The 20,363-nt window shown below is 37.5% G+C and overlaps 1 protein-coding gene across 2 annotated transcripts; it reads left to right on the forward strand.

Annotated features, from left to right (window-relative positions):
- The first annotated feature begins 630 nt into the window (after positions 1 to 630).
- On the forward strand, positions 631 to 19,747 carry LOC122555223 (F-box only protein 40-like). Of its 2 annotated transcripts, XM_043700995.2 has the most exons (5): positions 631 to 657; positions 4,376 to 4,455; positions 4,958 to 4,985; positions 7,320 to 9,185; positions 13,440 to 19,747. In XM_043700995.2, exons 3-5 carry the CDS (start codon positions 4,983 to 4,985, stop codon positions 13,671 to 13,673), a joined length of 2,103 nt encoding a protein of 700 aa, XP_043556930.1. In that variant the 5' UTR covers positions 631 to 657; positions 4,376 to 4,455; positions 4,958 to 4,982; the 3' UTR covers positions 13,674 to 19,747. The 2 variants fall into 2 exon arrangements, with proteins under 2 accessions (XP_043556930.1, XP_043556931.1); XM_043700996.2 differs by lacking the exon at positions 4,376 to 4,455 and having other exon boundaries at positions 632 to 657.
- Positions 19,748 to 20,363: the final 616 nt, after the last annotated feature.

Here is a 20,363-nt window from a genome sequence, read left to right on the forward strand (position 1 = left end):
ATTCTTCCAGCTGGCTGAGAGTGCTTTAGTCCAGGTGACAAGCTCAGACTAGGCTGGCATTGTCTGGTGTTATGGTGCCCACTGTTGATCTTGGCAAAACCATCCCTGCAGTGTATGTTAACCCATCTAACAGAATTTCCAGGTACCTGCCGGCACATCAGGATAAATACCAGGCTTTTAAAGATGCTGTGGCTGCAAGGGATTCTCGTCAATTCCAGGTTGTCGGATGAGTGTCATGTTGAACTGGGAATGGTGCATGGTAAGATGGTATGAAAACTGGATGTGAGAGAGCCATGGGCTGTGGTAGGCAATTAATGAGGTGATTTGGGTAAAATATGGAGAGAAACCCTACTAGACCACATGATGTTGAACCCTTCAAAAAAACTCAAAGCAAGTGTATGCAGCCGAATAAAAGTATAAGATTCTGCTCCTTGTTCTTTAACAAGAGAAGAAATAGTAATGTTTTGGGCATTAATAGTTTGTTGTTTATTAGGATCCCAAACATCACTTACCTCATTCCAAAAGCTCTAATTCGGTTTATTTTTAAAACCAAACACATTTATCTAAATATAAATGTGACCTCTTGATGAGCTGAGCATGTGCAGTATTCAGATCTAAGCAGGGACGACAAAACTGAACAACAATATTTTTCTAAAAGTAAGTTTGCTTTTGTTTCCAGCCTTATATTAAATTTTGTTGCATTTTTCTATTGTAAAGACATATGGATATGTGTGCTGCATATTAAATTAATCATTCAGCAAAAGCGTTCAATGATCATTGAATATTATTAGAGCAATTAGATCTTGTGATCCAGAAAACACAACTTGATATTTAATAGTGTACAAAATCCTTGTCAAGTAAAATCTTCATGCTGGTGCAACTATATTTGAAAAATACAGGGATTTTAATGGTATTGCTCATTTTATAGAATGCCCTTTTTCGAATAAATACTTATAACATTTTTAGTTGCATTTCTAATGAATTCAACAGGACATAAAGGAGTAACATATTTACTGATTTTCTTAACACTTACATAAGTTTAATTTTAAGGTGATTTAAGAAGAATGAAACCATATAGGTCAGTTCGTGTCTCATAGATTAAACTTTTTTTTTTACTGCAGTGTCTTGTGTGATGGAATAAATCTGTAAGAATTTCAAAAAGTCCTTCAAATATGTTTAGAGAGACTGACAAAAAGTGATTAAAATGTTGCATTTAACAAATAAACAGAAATCCTGCATGATTCTTGGAGTTTGATTAAAACCAAAATGGCCTTGCTTTCAACACTGAAGAAAGAAATTTAGTATATGACTGAAAATTATCAGTACTGAATAGTCTCACTGACCACAAGCAGTGTGTATCATAAAACCAGTAAATGCTGGAAGTACTTAGTCAGTCTGACAGCATTTGTGGACAGAGACACAGTTAACGTGTCAGGCTGATGACCTTTTCAAGGTTATCAATCTGAAGAATGAAACTTGGTTTCACTCTCCATGAGCTAAGCATTTCCAGTATTTTTTATTTGTGTCTCACATTTATGTCATCAGCAGCATTTTGCGGCAGCATTACAAGCTAGATGTTTTGATTATCTCTGTGCGATTTGAAATGCCAGCCTGGGGATTTCTTCAGGAGCACAATTGGGAAAACGTCACAATACCCTGCCAATATGAGCATAAATTGTTCTAAATTATTATTAAATTAAGTTCCTAATATTATTAGTAAACTCTGAACATATTTCAATGCCACTAATTGGAAGCTTGTCAATTTTGGGTGACAGAAATTGTTTCCTGCTGCAGGATTAAAATTTCTGTAGTGATTTGAAGGGAATTTAGGGTGAGGTTGCCTAGTTGGGATTCGTTTTCTCTTTTGGCATCCAAGCAACTGAGGCTGGGATACAGAGAAGTGCATCTCAGACCTCAACTCGTAAAACTGGAATTATGAATTTTACTTTCCTGCAGATCATTAACAATGTACTTACGGCCTACATGAGTATGCGAGTAAAAGAAGGACTGTCTCAGTTTCTTGTTTCTGGTCTGTATATTGGCAGATGGATGCTGTGTGCCTTTTGTATTGCTTGAGCAGCCTATCCTCCAGCAGAAGAACAGTGGAGGTTAAAGAAAGACACTACAATCACAATGGGATTTCATCAGAATTAAGGAACATAACTTGAGTAGGGTTGAAGATAGATGGTAATCAAGTGTCAAATGTTAGGGCTTTTGTGGTACAATAGTACTAATAGTACTATCCTTATCTTGAGCCAGGAGGCTTGCATACAAGTCCCATCTGCTTCACAGGTGCGTAATAACATCATTGAACAGGTTGATTAGGAAAATATCTATAACTCATTTCCAAGAAGTCTCTCTCATCTGCTTTATTTGCCTGCATTTGAAGTACACCAGACCTCCCATGACTCTGAATATAGCCTACATTAATAATAGTCTGAAGATACCTGATCTCACCTGATCTCAGAAGCTGATCACAATCAGGTTTCATTCGTAGTTAGACAAGAGACTGCTGGGAATACCAAGTAAAGCAGTCTTTATCTAATCAAAGGCTCATTGGTCCAGTGGTAGTGTCCTTACCCCTGAGCCAGGAGGCCAGGGTTCAAATTCCACTTGCTCCAGAGGTGTGTACTCACATCTCTGAAAATGTTGATTATCTGCAGTGGAAGTGTCCCTACCTCTGGGTCAGAAGGTCCAGGACCTCCCTCCCTTGGAGGTATACATTAACCTTTCTCACCCAGAGGATAAACCATCATAAATTCTTTTCAGTTGTGAATTATTTTATGAGATTTTAAGTGTTTAATTTTAGGTTTAATTTATCTTCTGACATCCCTTCTGCCTCTTTGTATCTCTCTTTCAATGCAACTTTAACTCTTTATTGCTCTGTTATTCATTTATTCCAATTCATCACATTTCAGTTCTTCCACTGTTTATTTCTCAATCCACAAATTTCCTTGGTGAAGGTGACTCACTGTTTGTTCCATTGTTCATCCTGATCCTTCATGTCTTTCTTCCCTTATTGCATTGTTTTTAGAAAAACTGTGTTAAATTCTAAAAATGCTGGAAGCAGCCTGTGGGATCAAAATCTATTATTTCTACTTATTTTTCTTTTCTTGATTGCTTTTCTCTTTGACTTGTATCTTTCCTTACAATATCATTTTAACACTTACTCTTATGCTTTATTATTTCCACATGACCTAACCTTGCTCATTTTCTCCCTCTCATTAATAATTTGCATCCATACCCATTCTCCCTTTCATTAATAACTTGCATCCACAGTCATTTTATCATGATCTCTCTTTTGTCTTCCTCATAATCTAGCTTTCTTATTCTTCTATGCTGTCTAATTTTCTGTCCCTAATTCACATAAATTCTTCTTATTCTAATTTATTTTCATGGTGATTCCCCCTTTCTCTCTGTTTCTCTTCATTCTTTATTTCTATCACCTTCGTACTCTATGTTGTAATTCTTAGTTTCTTTAATTTCATATTCTCTCAGTCTTTCTTTCCACATTCCTATTATTTATTATTCCTATTTCCTTGTTTTTTTTAGATTAGATTTCCTACAGAATGGAAACAGGCCCTTTGGCCCAACTGACCCTCCGAAGAGTAACCCTACCCAGACCCATTCCCCTACTCGATACTTAGCTCACTAGCTAATGCACCTGACTAATGCACCTAACACTATGGGCAATTTATCATGGCCAATTCACCTAACCAGCACATCTTTGGATTTTCATTTTCATGCTCTTCTGATTCTCTCATTATTTTCCTCCTCCTCTTTCATTCTATTTTTGTTCTTATAGTTTTTCTCTTGCTCTCATTTTCCTTTCCATTTGTATTTATCATTATTTAAACTTTACTCTTTTAAACTTGGTTAATATTATTTTCTTTCATTCAATTTCTTTCACTCTTGTTCTCTGATCATTAACCTCAATATTAACTTCCCATGACAAATGGGAGAGAGTTGGAGGTGGAGGATATATAATCAAATGTGCAAAAAACAGTCCTAACTTACTGCACCTTTTATTGACGACAGGTAGCTACTGTAAATATATTTTCTTAGCTGGGAATCTGGTATGCGAGGTCATGGTCACAGAAGAAGGGTTGATTATTTTGCACTGCAGTGAAATGAAAATTCTTCACTCAAATGGATATGAATCTTTGGAATTCCCTATTGTTGATGCTCAGCTATTGAGCATATTCAAAACAGGAGTTTATTTTTAAGTACTAAGGTCATTGTGAGTAATAAGGATTGTGCAGGGAGGTGGACTTGAGATGGAGTATCAACCTCAATCTTGCTGTATGGCAGAGCTGGTTCAAAGAGTAAAATATCCTACTCCAGTTTCTAATTTCTATGTTCTTTTTCTTTAAAGACAAATGCAATTCATCCCAGATTGTCAGTATGCAATTTCTATTCACTATAGGAACATAAAACCAAATCCAGTCTAATCAGGTGAGATATACCTTTCCTCTTTTACAAATTTCACAGTTCCTTTCAGACAAATGAAATCCCTGAATCTAAATTAATGTCTACCAAAAATTGCTCAAATTCAGTAGTCATTAGCTGTATTATGAGGATAGAATTTCACAAATTGACACACCCCATTGTTGGTGTTGATGTTGAGTCAAATTACCAGAAAAATATTTTGATACACAGAATTGGATCTTCTACTCATACTTGACCTCTGGGTGATTGGTACTGAAGTTCAAATGAATATAAATGAAAAATGCAATTCCTTACACTTCATCCCATCACACAAATTACAATTTGTTTCTATTCATTCACAGTACACCTAATTCCATTTACTGAGATCACTGCATGATGTTCTGCGTATGTTATAAAGCATACCTCATTCAACTGATGCTCGATAAGCTGGATTTTTTTTAAAAATTGAAACTTATTGGACATAAAATTTCTTAATTGATATGTAATGTAATTGTTTTTATTCTTTCAGTGGGGAAGAAAGAAGATTAGTCAAAATGGTAAGAATTTGAATATGAACTTCACAGTCACTGGCAGTAACATGCAGTACTAAGCTCTTAGTTCATAGTTAATGCAGATTTATCTTCAGATAGAAATTAATATTTGAATTTTCCAATACCTTCCCAAATCACTGTAGTTGTTATTGACCTTATCATTAAAGTATAACCTTGATCCCTCACTCTATTTTTCTCACTTCTCCTCTTTTGAGCACCTCACCTTATTACAGCCTTCATGGCTCTCTTTGAAAATTCTCATTCTCTACAGTGAGCTCAGAGTTTGTCACTGAAGTGGAATTCTGAGCTTACTTTTTCATTATTTGATGTTTCTTTTACTTTCCTAGGCAGGCATAACTTCTAGCATCAGAGATAATTGTCAAAGCAGTGCAAGCCTGTGATAGTGTTATTAACATGTTGCCACCACAGAGACAAATAAATGGCTGATTGGAGAAAGATAAGTTCCTCTCCTGTTAGCCTCACTGCTATCATACAAACTTATTCGTCATTATGTCAGGGTTGTGTTTTCTGACTTATGCAAAATTATGAACTAGTTAGAGCAATTCATCATTTGGTTTTTCCACAGATCAGATCCTCTGAGGAATGCTAATGACCTAAAAATTATTGGGCATAACTTAGTAGCATGAAAGGGTATAATGACTGCATGTGTAAGTGAGTGTGGTGGGTTGGGTGTTGCACAAATCCTAAATTTAAGGGATATAAAAGGGACCTGAGAGATTCCTACTACCGAGTCACTTCAATGTCTTTGGTATCTGTTCATTGAAAAACATTAAAAGATTTATAAAGCTCCACTTACTTAAAAATATTTTAAATGACATACAAGGTTTCTATGACATTTATTCTATTCTAGCAAGTTTGGAATACATCTGACCTCACTCTGCTTCTAATATCTCCTATGTCTCAAAGTTTAACTCGGATCATTTGAAACTTTTTGGCCTCCATGATTGTTTAACATCTGAAAGAATTGATATGTCTGCCCTGTATCAAATTTAAAATTTACCTTTCTTGCCATTAACTATGATGTCTGCACACTAGAATTTGTCTTGGTGCTTTGGAAAATTCAATGTGCCTGAACTACATTGCCCAAGAATAATTCATCCTGGTACTCAGTGTCCTCTAATATCTAGGCACTTGAAACTTCTGTGGTCTGTTTTCCCTCTTTCTGTGCTGCCAATGCAACTCTGTACTGGTATAAGCAATCATGACCCTCTGATACTGGCTAGGCCTGGATTTTCCTAATGTGGTCTCTCAATCATATTCTGTAGTTCACACACTTTCTACTGGACAACCTTCTGAGTGCTTGTTTCTTCCCAATTCCAATAAAAAAAACTTCAACTAATTAGATTAGATTAGATTACATTACAGTATGGAAACAGGCCCTTCGGCCCAACAAGTCCACACCGACCCGCCGAAGTGCAACCCACCCATACCCCTACATTTACCCCTATACCTAACACTACGGGCAATTTCGCATGGCCAATTCACCTGACATGCACATCTTTGGACTGTGGGAGGAAACCGGAGCACCCGGAGGAAACCCACGCAGACACGGGGAGAACGTGCAAACTCCACACAGTCAGTTGCCTGAGGCGGGAATTGAACCCGGGTCTCTGGGGCTGTGAGGCAACAGTGCTAACCACTTTACCACTGTGCCGCCCACAATTGTAGTGTTTTACTTGGTTTAGCTGATTAATTTCCTCGTTGCTCACCCCATTTTTAGTTGTGGGATTTTTCCTGTTCTTTTTCAATATTTTTGTGGGTTAATTCTTTTTGTGGTCCAGTGACTAAGTGAATATATGCTTTGATCTTAATGTCCATTGCTTATTGCTACTTGACTCTAATTAGCTTCGTTTCAGGTTTCTCCTCCACCTCTATGTTTGGCTCACTGGGCTGGCATCATTTACCTGCAACACTGTGCTGTCTTTGGGTATCAGTTCAGACACTGCTTACCTCTTACCTCTTGTCTTAGGGGTATAGTCACTGTTTAACACCATGTAGTATGATCAGGTCTATACTACAAGAAGTGAAACTTATAGATTTTATTAAACATAACAGATGGTAAGAGAGGACAAATCTGGAGTCTTACAGACTCAGGTTCCAATTCCAAATGATCTTGCATCACTCTGACTTATGCATACCCTCAGTGGCTCTTTTAGAGTAAAACCATAGTTAATTCTTTATTTCATATTTATAGATATGAATTCATAATTCTAGTCTGATTTTGAGCATGTACAAAATATACAACACACACCCTACAGTAATATGCAAGTGCATCAAGTAAACCAATGCAATTAAAGCAGGATGTTTTTGCTTCTATAGATCAGGAATAGAAATACAACTTCTCGACTGCACAAACACTGTGAAAAATGTTATAATCGGCACTGCAAAAAGACTTTTGAACCTACTGTTTCCTGTTTGGTTATCAGTTGCTCTTCCAAGTGTGGTGCTGTCTTTCACCAGTGTAAAGAGGATGAACATACACTACTATGTCCACAGGAACAAGTACCTTGCCTGAATTCAGCCTTTGGTTGTCCCTTCGTTATGGCACGCCAAAAACTTTCCAAGCATCTTTATGTTTGTCCTGCCAGCATTGTGTGTTGCTCAATGCAATGGAATCGCTGGCCAGCTAATGAAGATGACATTGCATTAAATAAAAATGCTGTCAAAGATTCCTTGAATCCTGAAGACTTAGACTTCAGCACTGCAATGACAGATCAGAGGATTCTTTTCAATTCAGTGAAGTTGGCTGAACTATTCCCTGAGATGGCTGAATCTGTTGATGAAAATAAGTTAGATTTGAATGAGGAAGGGGCAGTGGGAGAACAAGTCAATTATGCAACTTTAGATGGGAATTTCAATGAAGCAGGTAAAGTCTGTGCAGATGTGGCAGAAATGGCTGAACCTACTCAAGAAGAACAAATGGCTATTGCAGAATCCAATGAACTCGAATATTTGTCTATGTATTCTACTTGGGAGCATATTTTCAGTAAGGATAAAGGTTGTGCCTCTGAAGAAAAAGCCACAAAAACTGAAGCCAAGCAAAAGAGTGAAAAGTCATTAGTTTGCGAAAGTAACAGAAGTCTACATGAAAATAAAATGAATATACCCCCAGATCCAGCTTTGTTAGCATCAATTGAAAAGACAGGTGAAGCTCCTTGGCAGGAAGGTGTTCTAGAAAGGCTAGAAACTCAAATGGATAGAAAACACTTCAATATGTACTTGGTTCATCATGGCAGTATGCTTATTCGGTTTGGCCAGATGAGTGCATGTACACCCAAAGAAAGAGACTTTGTTTATGGGAAACTGGAGGCTCAGAATGTTAGAACTGTCAACACTTTTAAAGTTCCTACCAGTTATCGTGCCAAGCGTGGACATGTTGGAGAAACATTGTCAAGTAAGGTCAAAAAGGAGAACAAAGCTGTGGACACTTCTGACCTGGACACAGAGGATCATTATAATGATGAAGTTACTATTTCATTACTTACTTATTTGGAAAAAGTTTTAAAAGGCCACATTATATCAGAAAGAAAAGTCACTGACGGGCTGACCATTGATTTTGCGACTCAGACATATTCTTTCCCCTCCTCTCCTTTTAGCCGTGATGTAACTTTGGCTGATGTAGCAGCACACAAAGAATCTTGTCTATATCTGCAACTCCAGATGGAGTGTATCACAAAACGATACAACAATGCCTTTACATTTATGTGCCACCATTTCTTCAGGAGAGATGAGTTTTCATCACATTTCAGGAATGTGCATGCTGATATTCAGTCAGGCCTGAATGGCTGGATGCTACAGAGATGTCCTCTTGCTTATCTTGGCTGTTCCTACTCACAACTGAGATTTTGCCCTTCCAGTCAGAAGGCTAAAGTGATCTACAATCAACATCAAAGTACGTTTGCAGTCAAACCAGACATTCCTGCAGTTCTGTGTCAGCACAGTCACAGGGATCCAAAAATATGGAAAAGTAGGAAAAGTGGGCTCAGCTTGAGCAGTCTTCCATATGAGATACTGAGGTACATTGCAAGCTTCTTGGACAGCTATAGCCTAGCACAACTGTCCCAAGTATCTGTATTGATGAATGCAATCTCTTTCACTTTACTGCAAGAGCATGGCATGGTCTTTCTTGTCTGGGAAAAGAAGAGTTACTCACATGGAAGCTTCTCTTGGCGAGCTCGAAAACGGGCAAGTATATTTCTTTGTCTTGTTCATTTAAAAATTTTTAAAGAAAAGTTTAACATGTTCCATGGCTTCTTTCCTGCTTCTGTGATGTTTAAATTGATGCCAGCAATTTATGTAATTAAACTTAATTCAGTGAAAAGTGAATAGAAACATGGAGAGTAGTGGGAGCTTTTAAGAATTCCAACAGTGGTGGTAATATTTTAAAAACCATTTTTTTCCATTAATGGGAATTATGATGACTAAAAGGAACAGTTAAGCTTGAGAAATGAATGTCACCCATTTCACTGGCCTCAACTAATTAAGCACAATGAGTTTACAACAGGTCTATCACATTACGGCAGCTTGTTCTGCAAACTTTCCATGTTAATGCCTTATCCCTTGATCAGCTCACTTATCAAACACATCCTGTCTCCTAATCTTGTTCACATACATAGCACCAGTGTGCTTAATAAACAGTCTAAGGCTTCCGTAATCACACTTGAATGTCATGAATAGCATTCCTTTTTAGCTATTGGAGACAAAAAATATATTTTATTTTTGCCATAAGTTACTATTCAAATGCATCAATAATGCAAAATAGCATTTTTAATTTTGAATGAAGTCAATTTTAATTAAATTATTACAATGTGATTTTTAACAGTATATTATTTCTACAGAATTATTACTGACCAGTTTTAGTTTACTGTGCTGTCAATTCGCAAACCCAAAGCAAAATTGACAACCAACTCAAAGCTAATACACAGTCTGTCTATTTTTTATTTAAATTTGCAAATGTATACAGAACAGCAGATGCTTCCTTCAAGAGTTCATCGCTCTGTGCTGCTATGCGAGAACATATTGGAAAGACAGCCTTTATCTATGCTCAACAGTAGTTAGTCCAGAGAATTCTTCCCTGTTTGGACATCGTGGGGTCTTGATTAGTAGCTAGATTAGTTTGTTTTCATTATTGACCAAGCAGAGGGCAGGAAATAATCAAAGGTCAAAAAAATTCAACTTCCGTAGCTGAGGAAGAAGTGTGACACAGTTGTTGTGAAATTTTTGCGGGTATCTTCCAAACACCCTCTGGAAAATTTGTGAAAACACCAGGAAAATGGCATAAATGGCCATTAAATTTCCAAGAAACTTTTCCTGAGTTATGAAAGCAGATCAAGGAATTCACACAGGAAATCTACCTCATGAAGAAGTCTTCCCTATCTTAAACTTAGAGGTGGGATATTGAAGTGATAGAAATAGTACCACACAGCTTCACAAATTTGATATAAAAAATGCAGGTATGAAGAAACGTCACTTGCAAGAACACCAATACTTTAGTGTTGAAGCTTAGTAGAATGTTACAGCAGACAAGAAATTTCTAAATATTAGCATTTGCTACTTTATTGTATGGCATGTATTTGCAAAACAATATCCCAGATCTCTAGGCTGGTGTTAATCATGTAGCCTTTCCTTATTTTTCCTAATTTTTCAAACACTTAGGGGTTTTTACAATCATAAATGCAACATATCCAGCAATACTGTGGCATTATATGATGTCATGGCAAATCATTTTATTTGTGGCTACATTGCTGATAACTTTGAGAGGTTTATTCCACTTGTGCTTCCCTACGTGTCCTACATCGTCTCAAAATTCAGCACAAACATATGATGGTGTTCTCAATACCTCACAGCGTTAATGAAATTACCAAAAGTGCTCATAAGCTAAAATGCCATGAAAATAAATATTACGGTTAACAAGAAAGTAAATTAGCCTTCAACAACAAAAACCTGACAATTTGGGGATTCCGCCACTAAAGCAATATGTTGACCTTCAGTTAGCTCAGTTCTACCAATGCCAGTTTAAAAATAACTATCCCTGATTGCACTGTTGCTTACTCTGAGAATAGCAACTCATGTGGCATTCAAATATTTCAGTCTGCTGACCACATACATTTTCTTAGCTTTTTTATTTATGCCAATTGATAACAAAGCAGGAATAACTTGACTGATAATACATTGAACCATTTCAATATGGATAATTTGCATTGGAAGGGTTCACGTTATTAGAAGGAGCTATGAGCAATTTATTTTGGCCTTGATTCTGGCATATTAAATGTTAAGGGGGAATTTAGAATAAAGATGCTGGGCCCCAACGACAATGAATAGCATTTTATTAGGAACCTGTATTTTGAAGCATGATATTGATTAGGGCATCAGGACCCATCATTATTAGAGAGAAAATTGGATATGTGCAATGAAATGAAGAAATCCAGTTGCTATCCAACTTAACTGCTTCCCCACAACCTGCTCAACACTGCTGATAATTTCAACTTTGAAATATGTTGGTGCTTGCTCACAAGGTACGAAGTAAACGCTTTAGAAATTTTAGGGCTTGTAAATTCAAGTGTGTAAATTCTGCAGTATTTCAACTGTTTCATTGTTACTTTTAATGAAGCTATGTATCAATATTTTGACTGCCTTTTTAAAAAATTGGATTGAGGTTCAAAAACTGCTATGTGGGATTTGGTCTGATGTAAATGATCATTGCAGGTCTTTGGTTTATTATTTCAGTAACACAATAATTATATCCCTCACTATTTTGTATTTGTCAAATTAAAGTATATACCCATAGTAAGGTTAGTGTTTCTGATACTATTATTGACCATTCCTTTTGAGTTCCAGCCATTCCTTCAAGCTGTCTACAGTACAATTGTGGCTGCACTTTTGATGAGGAGTTTTCTTTCTTTGGAAGATATGAAAAACAATTAGTTAACTGCTAGCAGTGGGTTTGCTTGAACGTGTGAAAACAGTCTTGTTTTTGATTCAGTTACAATGTGTTCCTCCAGGATACCATGAGTATCTTAACTCGAAGCACAAACTGCAGCAAAATATTTCAGGAATTCATGGTATTGATTTTCCTCATGTAATCACATTTGCCTCATAGTGGGGAAGTGGTAATCTTGCCAGAAGACTGTTAACTTTTACTGCAACAAAATTTTTATGATAGTGGGGAAAGTGGTATGCTGTAAACTAATTGTACAAGCTCTAGTCTTCCACTCAAGTCTAATATTCAGCCCATATAAAATGGTGCTAGCATTAGTGGCAACTTGTTTTGACTATATGTCAATGCTAAACCTTGAGGGTAGGGTTTCTGCTGCAGACCCAATTGAAAATTGAAGTTAAAATAGTACTTGTTAAGTCAAGCTTATTTTTTCTATAAAAATCATTTGCATTATCACAAGTTGAAGAAAAATCCCTATGTAGTGCTTCCTTGACATAAACATTGTAATATAACATTGGGGAGGAATCAATCTTGATAAATATAATAATTTCTTTTCACAAAAACATCCTTGAAATAGTTAAGACTGATAATGTGGTGCTATTTTATTAAGAAAGCTGAAAAAACTTTATCACCAAAAATTAGCACTTTTAATAGGAATCCAGTCCTCTAAAAACCAAAAGAACTGTGGATGTTGGCAATCAGAAACAAACACAGAAATTTCCAGAAAAACTCAGCAAACCTGGCATCATCTGTGTAGAGAAAGCAGAGTTAACTTTTTGGGTCCAATGACCCTTCTTCAAAACTGCATTAAGTTGAGTTCTGAAGAAGGGTCACTGGACCTGAATCATTAACTCTGCTTTCTCTCCACAGATGCTGCAAGACCTGCTGAGGGTTTCCAGAAATTTCTGTTTTTGTTCAGCCCTCAACTTATGCGCAATAAGATTTGAAATCACTGTAAATGACTTCATAGAAAATCATACTGAACCACTTGCCAGTCCATCTAAGAAAATCAGCAGAATTTTCCCGAGTAGACTTAGTGGTTTGATGAGATCAGTAGGGTCTGATTTGGGTGAATTGAATCTTGAATTAGTATAAATGATCATGGAAAATGTAAGCACGAGTAGCTTTGAGTGTTTTTTAAGATCACTGTTAAATTCCCTAATCTATTGAGATTCTTTAACCAATTCTGTCTGCATGGTTTCTGCTGAGATAGCAGAAACAAGTGAGAACTGAAGCTTGTGGGCTGTATCTTAGTTAAATGGAATGGGATCCCCTCCTCTAGGGAATCCCATTTAGTTTTGTGCTCATTTCAAATGTAAAACTTCCATTAATTTTGCGCAGAGATCGAGGAAAAGGAATTCCACTTCAAATTATGTGAAAAAAGTCATATTAGTTTGCACCCCTTTAACTCATACAATTTGCTTTTGTAAGTTGAACCTTATACCAAAGGAGCATTGGTAAATCTGAATTAGTAAGATTCTGACCCTTTCCTTTTATTACAGAGGTGGCAGTTCAGCTCTGTCTTCTCTACTGTCGACAGTTGGAGGTTTAATGATAACCCCAGTATCGCAGAACATCTGAAAACCTGTCCATACTATGTGACAGAGAGTAAATCAAAGCCTGTCGCTCTCATCAGTTTGTGCAAGTCTCCAGAATTGAAACAAGAGAAAAAGACCCTTGTTACAATGTTTAGTAAGAAGAAAAACACAAATAGATTTTCCAACCTGATTGTATGAAGTTTTGATGTTTTAATCCTGATTTATTTCAACTGTTTTATTCAATGCGCTTAATTAATAAGTACAAAGCATACAGCTTACACTTAGGGTGGTAAGGTCTTTGTATTTTAATTGTATTAAGATGCACTAATCTTTTTGAGTTGTGTTTTATTTGCCAAATAAGTTGAAGAGAGGAATGATAATTTTGTAGCAGGACACTATTTGACTGAAGGCTACAGCTCACATTTGTGTCACAAGGGAGGATGGAAGAAATGTTTAAACCAAGACTTACATATGATAAGCATGTAACGTAATTGTAGGAATAAATAGGACATGGTAATAATCTACTTACATCAGGAATTTCTTTTTAAGGTCAGAATCTGATTATGATCAGATAATTTAATGTGAGAATGAAGTTTATTATTAACATTAACACAGAACATGGAATGCAGTGGTAACGTCCAAAGGCTCAATGTGCTGCTGACAGAAGTTCAAACCTTATCACAGCAGCTAGTGGAATTTAAATTCAATGAATAACATCTTAAAATAAAAGCTAGTCTCAGGAATGGTAACCATGAAATCATCATCAATTGTTGTAAAAACCCATTTAGTTCTCTTATGTCATTAAGGGAAGAAAATCTGCTGTCCTTACCTAGTCTGGCCTGCATTTGACACTAGATCTACAGAAATGTGGTTGATTTGCAACTGGCCACTAAAGTGGCCAAGCAAGTCATTCAGTTCAAATGTACTTAGGGATGCTGATCTTGCCAGTGATGCTACATCGCATGAAAGGAAATAAAAATTGGCTTTATATGTGCTGCAGTTCTCACTGGAATAAGTTTTATTGGGGCTTTCCAAAGAGGTGAGGTAACACAATCAGATTTGTTCTCTCACACATCTTCTAGAGATTGTCTACAGAATATGATCCGAAGTCGAGGAACAAGACCCTTCCCCCGTATTTGCCTCTGTTATTGACTTAGTACAGATATTTCTCCTATAACACCATAGTTGCGTTCAGCAAAACCTCGCTTAATAGAAAATTGCTTAATAGAAATAATGGGGCCCATGGGAAATGTGGGTTGGGGCAGACCAGCAAAAAATATCACTCACGATCACTCAAAATCACCCAAAAGCCTAACAGAATGTTTAGCACAGCCCGAGTGAATATTTAAATCATATTTATTAATGAAACAAAAATAAATTTAACAGATTACGTTGGAAAAATATTCTTAATGGAGGGACAGAGGGTCATCATTATCACCACCTTCAGGTGCAGTTGTGGTTGCAAACGTGGATGTCGATGGTTGATTGTCTTCTGATTGTTTCTTGGGGGTTGGTTTAGATTGTGGGATATACAGGTACAAGAACAAATTAGAAAGGCACATGCTATGTAGAAGAGTAGTGCAGTCCTGCAGGAAATATACAGGGCGTATACAGGAATTATACAATCATATTCTTGTCTCAGAGGGAGAGCAATGAACATTCATTAATTAAATTTTTGAGATGATGCTGCTCAGATGTATAGTACTGTACCTCTCACTTGCTCTGATGGCAGCTCACATTGGAGCACATGCAGAATAACGCAGAATCTTCGACGTTGACATCGGTGCATGCGCAGAATGAATGGTGTGAAACGATCGCTGCTGGAATTGTGCTATTGTGAGCAGAGGTAAGTGTTCTCAAAAATACCGTTCCCTAATTCTTCAAAATCACATTTTATACGAGAACTACCTGTATTGTAAATAGTGGCATTGCAAAGAGATAAAACACTTCTTGGTAAAGTGTCTGATGCATTGACAGGAAAGTAAAATAATTTTGCTCTTTAAGAGAAACTCATTTGTAAAACTGAGATATCAGGAGGTGCCCTTCTAAGGTTGGAGGTAGAGTGTGGGATGGAGTGATATGGTTGGGGGTGAGGATTGATGTGCTTAAAAGGAATCTTTCTGAGCTTCAACTCCACACTCTACTTAATGTTAGAATCTTTCTTGAGAATGGAGAGAGAATGTCCATTCACAGAACATTTAGTTTTTGTTTTAATTTCAGGAACTTTGAAAATGTTTAAATTAAATTAAAATTATGAGGTTGGGCATAAGCTGTGCTTTTCCATCTCTTGATAATGGTACATCACGCAGGAGTCCTAGTGTGATGCCCATCAAACCTTTTCACACAAATGTTAGATTTTACAAGAAACAAATATAATTTAAAAATTGAGGGATTAGTGTTGTTGGTTAAGTCAAATACAACTAAAGCTGAAAGATCCTTTATATTCAATGTTACTTACAAGCTATTTGAGTACGCTAGTTGTGCTCAGTTGATAGCACTCTAGCCTTAGAATTAGAATGCTATGAATTCAAGTCTTTCTCCAGGACTTGAAAATACAAATGAGGCAGATGCTGCACTGTGGTATTAGGGGTGTGCTGCACTGTCAGAGGTACAGTGAGACGTTACACCACACTCCTTTCCACTGTCTCAGGTGGATGCAAAACTTCCCACAAAACTATTGAGAAGAGGTGGAGAGGAGTAATCCTTGGTGTTCTGGTTAATATTACTGCACAAAAGCAGATGATCAGTTTGCAATTGTAAAAGCAAAATACAGGGATGTGGGAAGCCTGGAATTTAAAAAAAAAGAATATGCTGGATATACTCAGGAGGCCTGGCAGGATCTGCAGAGAGAGAAACAAGGTTAATGTTTCAAGTCCAGCGACTCTTCTTTGGAACTGAGTCATCGAACTCCAGATTTTTGAGGAAGTAACCAAAAAGATTGATGTGGGCAGAGCAGTAAGCGTTGTCTACATGGACTTCAGTAAAACCTTTGACAAAGTTCCATATGGTAGACTAATTAGTGAAATTAAACCACATTGGCTTCAGTGTGAGCTCGCCAATTGGGTACAAAATTGCTTGATGGTAGAAGACAGACAATGGTGGTGGAGGGCTGTTTTTCGGACCAGAGGCCTGTGACCAGCGGTGTTCCACAGGGATCGGTACTGGGTCCACTTTGGTTTGTCACTTATATAAACAATGTGAATGAGAATATAGGAGGCATGATTAGTAGGTTTGATGATAACACCAAAATTGGCAATATCGTGGACAGTGAAGCAGGTTATTTAAGATTACAAAGAGATTTTGTTCTATGAGGTCAATGGGCTGAGGAGTGGAAGATGGAGTTTAATTTGGATAAATGTGAGGAATTATATTTTGGTGAAGCAAGCAAGGGCAGAACTTAGACAATTAGGTAAGGCTCTGGTAGTGTAGTAGAACAGAGAGACCTAAAGATTCAGGTGCATAATTCTTTTGAAATTTGTGTCACAGGTAGATGGGTGGTTAAGAAGGCATTTAGCACACTTGCCTTCATTGCTCAGAGTATAGGAGTTGGGATGTCATGTTGAGGTTGTACAGGATATTGGTGAGGCCTCTTCTGGAGTACTGTTTGCAGTTCTGGACGCCCTGCTATAGGAAAGATATTATTAAATTGGGGAGGATTTAGAATAGATTTACCAGAATGTTGCCAGGATTGCAGGATTTCAGTTATAAAAATAGGCTGTGACCTTTTTCACTGGAGCATAGGAGCGTGGGAGGTTGAGGTTTATAAAATCAAGGAGGGCATAGATAAGGTGAATAGCAAGGGTCTTTTCCTGGGGTGGGAGAGCTTAAAATTAGGGGACATATTTTTAATTTTAGAGGAGACAGCTTTAAAAAGATCATGAGGGGCAACTATTTTACACAGAGTGGTTCATCTGTGGAATGAAATGCCAGAGGAAGTGGTGGATGCAGGTACAATATTTAAAAGACATTTGGAAAAATACATGAATGGGAAAAGTTTGGAGGGATATGGGCCAAACTCAGGCAAATGGGACTGGTTTGGTTTGGGAGCGTGGTCAGCATGGACTAGTTGGGCTGAAGAGTCTGTTTCCATGCTGTATGACACAGGCACATGCATCTTTTAAAAGGGGCGAGTATTTGGTACAATGGGAAGATAAAGTATATGAACTTTAAAAAATTCTTAGAGTTCTTGCTCGTGAGTGGCCGGGAGAATTTCACCTGAGGATTGATTTGTAATAGCAATGAGACATGGCTGATGTTGCTGGTGACCAGGATTATTCATCAACATAATTGCTCACTGTGCAAGATTCATATGCACAATTCTAAAAGGCCCTACATCACTCACAAGTAGAGGCTACTTCCTCTGGCAAAAAAAAATACATACTCTGCCCATGGTGGGTGTGGTGGTGGTTAGTTTCCGTCACAGTTGTGCATTTGTGATTTGAATGAAGGTGAAAGGCAACAAGAGTAGCACTTCACAGAGTGACTTCCAGGATTAGCCTCTCAGTCCAGGTTTTGCTCCTCTCCAAACCTTCATGTCCTTTTTTGCCTTGCAGTTACTATTAATCCCATCTGGCTTGAGGCTTCCATGTTCCATGCCATCCATTTTATTTTAACGTTTCTTCTCCCACTTTAACCCCTTTGTCCTAGGCATACAATTTCATAATGCCAAACATATTTAAGCTGCTTTCCCCCATCAAAGCTGTCAATGATCCTGAAGTAAATTATGCCCTCCTACACTCTGTCTCCCACATTTTTATGCTGAGTTGTCTCTCTTCACAGGTATTGTCCCCTCTGCATCCCAGTTCACTGCTTCCAATCCCAACTTATCTACTACAGCCGTGGCCTTGAGAAACCCTTTGACTTTCAGTGAACAGGCACCCCAGACTGACTGTGCCTTCAACCCTACTCCCCCAATGACTTGAAATGATGGCACCCTGACTGACTTACTGCTAATCCCTAGGGCTGGTTGAACTCATTCTACAGGACTGACCATGGCCTACTCCCCAGGTTCTAATGAGTGGACCCCTGACCCTGCACATACCAACTAACCAAACCAACTGACTATGTCTGAACCCCTGAACAGATATCAGATGATGTCCTTGACTGACTGTGCTAACATTACCTCAATGAAACTGTCCCCCTTCACGTGAACAAGGACTGTCCCTTAGATGTTGAGACACTGTCATTTTGTTGAAACACATGCAGTGTGTTTGTTGTTAATTGTGTTGGCACATTCTGCAGATGTGACATGGTGCCGTACAGCGACATATTCCCTCCATTTCAAAGATCATTGCTGACAAACATGACAAGTTGCCTGGCTTCGTGTCTGTGCTAAATGGCAAGAGAAGACAGAAACTTTGTAGGGCTGTAGTTGTAAATGAGGGAACACAAAAAGGCAAGTCAGAGATTGAACATTCAATTGGCACAAAGTGAGTGCTAAAAAGTAACCTAAATGCCTTGAGATACATTCTTGAGTAACATGGAGACCAAAAGTTGGTGCTAGCAACCTGTAGCCAACAGGTAACTGCTCTGATTTTCATGTTGGGAATTGTCATGTCTAACTTCTCTCTGCTGCTTGGAAAAATCAGTCTTATCAATGAAACAAGATTAGTTAATAATCAGATATTAATACATGCAATTCAGCTACTCGCTGGTACCAAGTGAGAAACCCAGCTAGCCATTAAATCTTATGTAGAAAATGTGATTTTTTTTCCTCAATGTCAACAATCCCATTTTTCATTCTCACCAATTTTTTTTTCCCCAAAATCTTATTTTGCATAAGATTTTCATAGCCTAAGAATATTCTGCATATTTTGTCAAAACCTTTGTTATTGTACTAATATTTATTATATTTTTATTATTAATTCACGGAATGTGCGAATACCAAAACAAAGTAACATTTACATTGTATGAAAGGAGAGTGCTTTGATTCTGAATGCTAATGGTATTGCCATGAAGTAACTGGTGCATTCTCCATACAATTTTCACTACACTGGGAAGGGGAAGGAAATACAACTCTTGATGCAGATACAGGTATTGTCATAGTGACTTGGTGTTCTTTGTCAGGGATGTGAAGCAACTCCTAGTTCACCTAAAGGAAAAGCTGAAACTCAATTTCTCATAATATCTTATTATAAATTTTTATGATATTACTATTAAGATATTTACTCATGCTAAACATTTACTGTAATTGAAAATTGAACTGTGAAGCTTTATAATTCAATTGTACAAATAAAGTCTTAGTACAGACAACATTTTGTTCATTTTTCATTAGTAATATGGTAATGAAAGGTCTTGTCGTGAAGCAGGTAGCATGTGGCAGAAGCTCTGGGTTTGAGGTGCATTCTAGAACTTTTTGACTATGGGAAAATGCATTCATAATGCAGTCAAACAGGATGATCATCATCTTATAAACCCTTACAATATGCCTATGATAGGCATTAAGAGCAGAAATGTCTCCTGGTCATCCATGTTTATGAGGAAAGGCTGAGAGACTTGGGTTTGTTCTCACTGGAAAGAAGAAGGCTAAGAGGGAAATTGATAGAGACATACAAGATGATCAGAGGATTAGATTGGGTAGACAGTGAAAGTCTTTTTCCTAGGATGATGACATCACCTTGTACGAGGGGGCATAGCTACAAATTGAGGGGTGATGTTCTATGTTTGTGGCGTCACTCAAGGTACATACTTTGGTGATAGGCTAGCAACCTGTAAATCTAGCCATGGAAATGCACATAACTATGTGCTCTGTCTACCCGTATGCCACTGGACATGGAAAGAAGAAAAGGTAATATTATTTTGTTGTTTTCTGAACTAGCACATATACGCACGTGAGCAGGTTGATGGTTGCCATGGGAGAGAGGGGGTCCAGCATCCTCAGGGGCTGCT

The sequence above is a fragment of the Chiloscyllium plagiosum genome, unplaced genomic scaffold (genome assembly GCF_037043375.1).
Source record: "Chiloscyllium plagiosum isolate Xiang-an unplaced genomic scaffold, Cpla_swu_hap1 HiC_scaffold_12, whole genome shotgun sequence".
Taxonomy (NCBI): domain Eukaryota; kingdom Metazoa; phylum Chordata; class Chondrichthyes; order Orectolobiformes; family Hemiscylliidae; genus Chiloscyllium; species Chiloscyllium plagiosum.

Excerpts from the sequence above, each read along its gene's own strand:
- LOC122555223 (XM_043700995.2), top strand. Across the intron at positions 9,186-13,439 it reads CTTGGCGAGCTCGAAAACGG|AGGTGGCAGTTCAGCTCTGT; the intron begins GCAAGTATATTT and ends CTTTTATTACAG.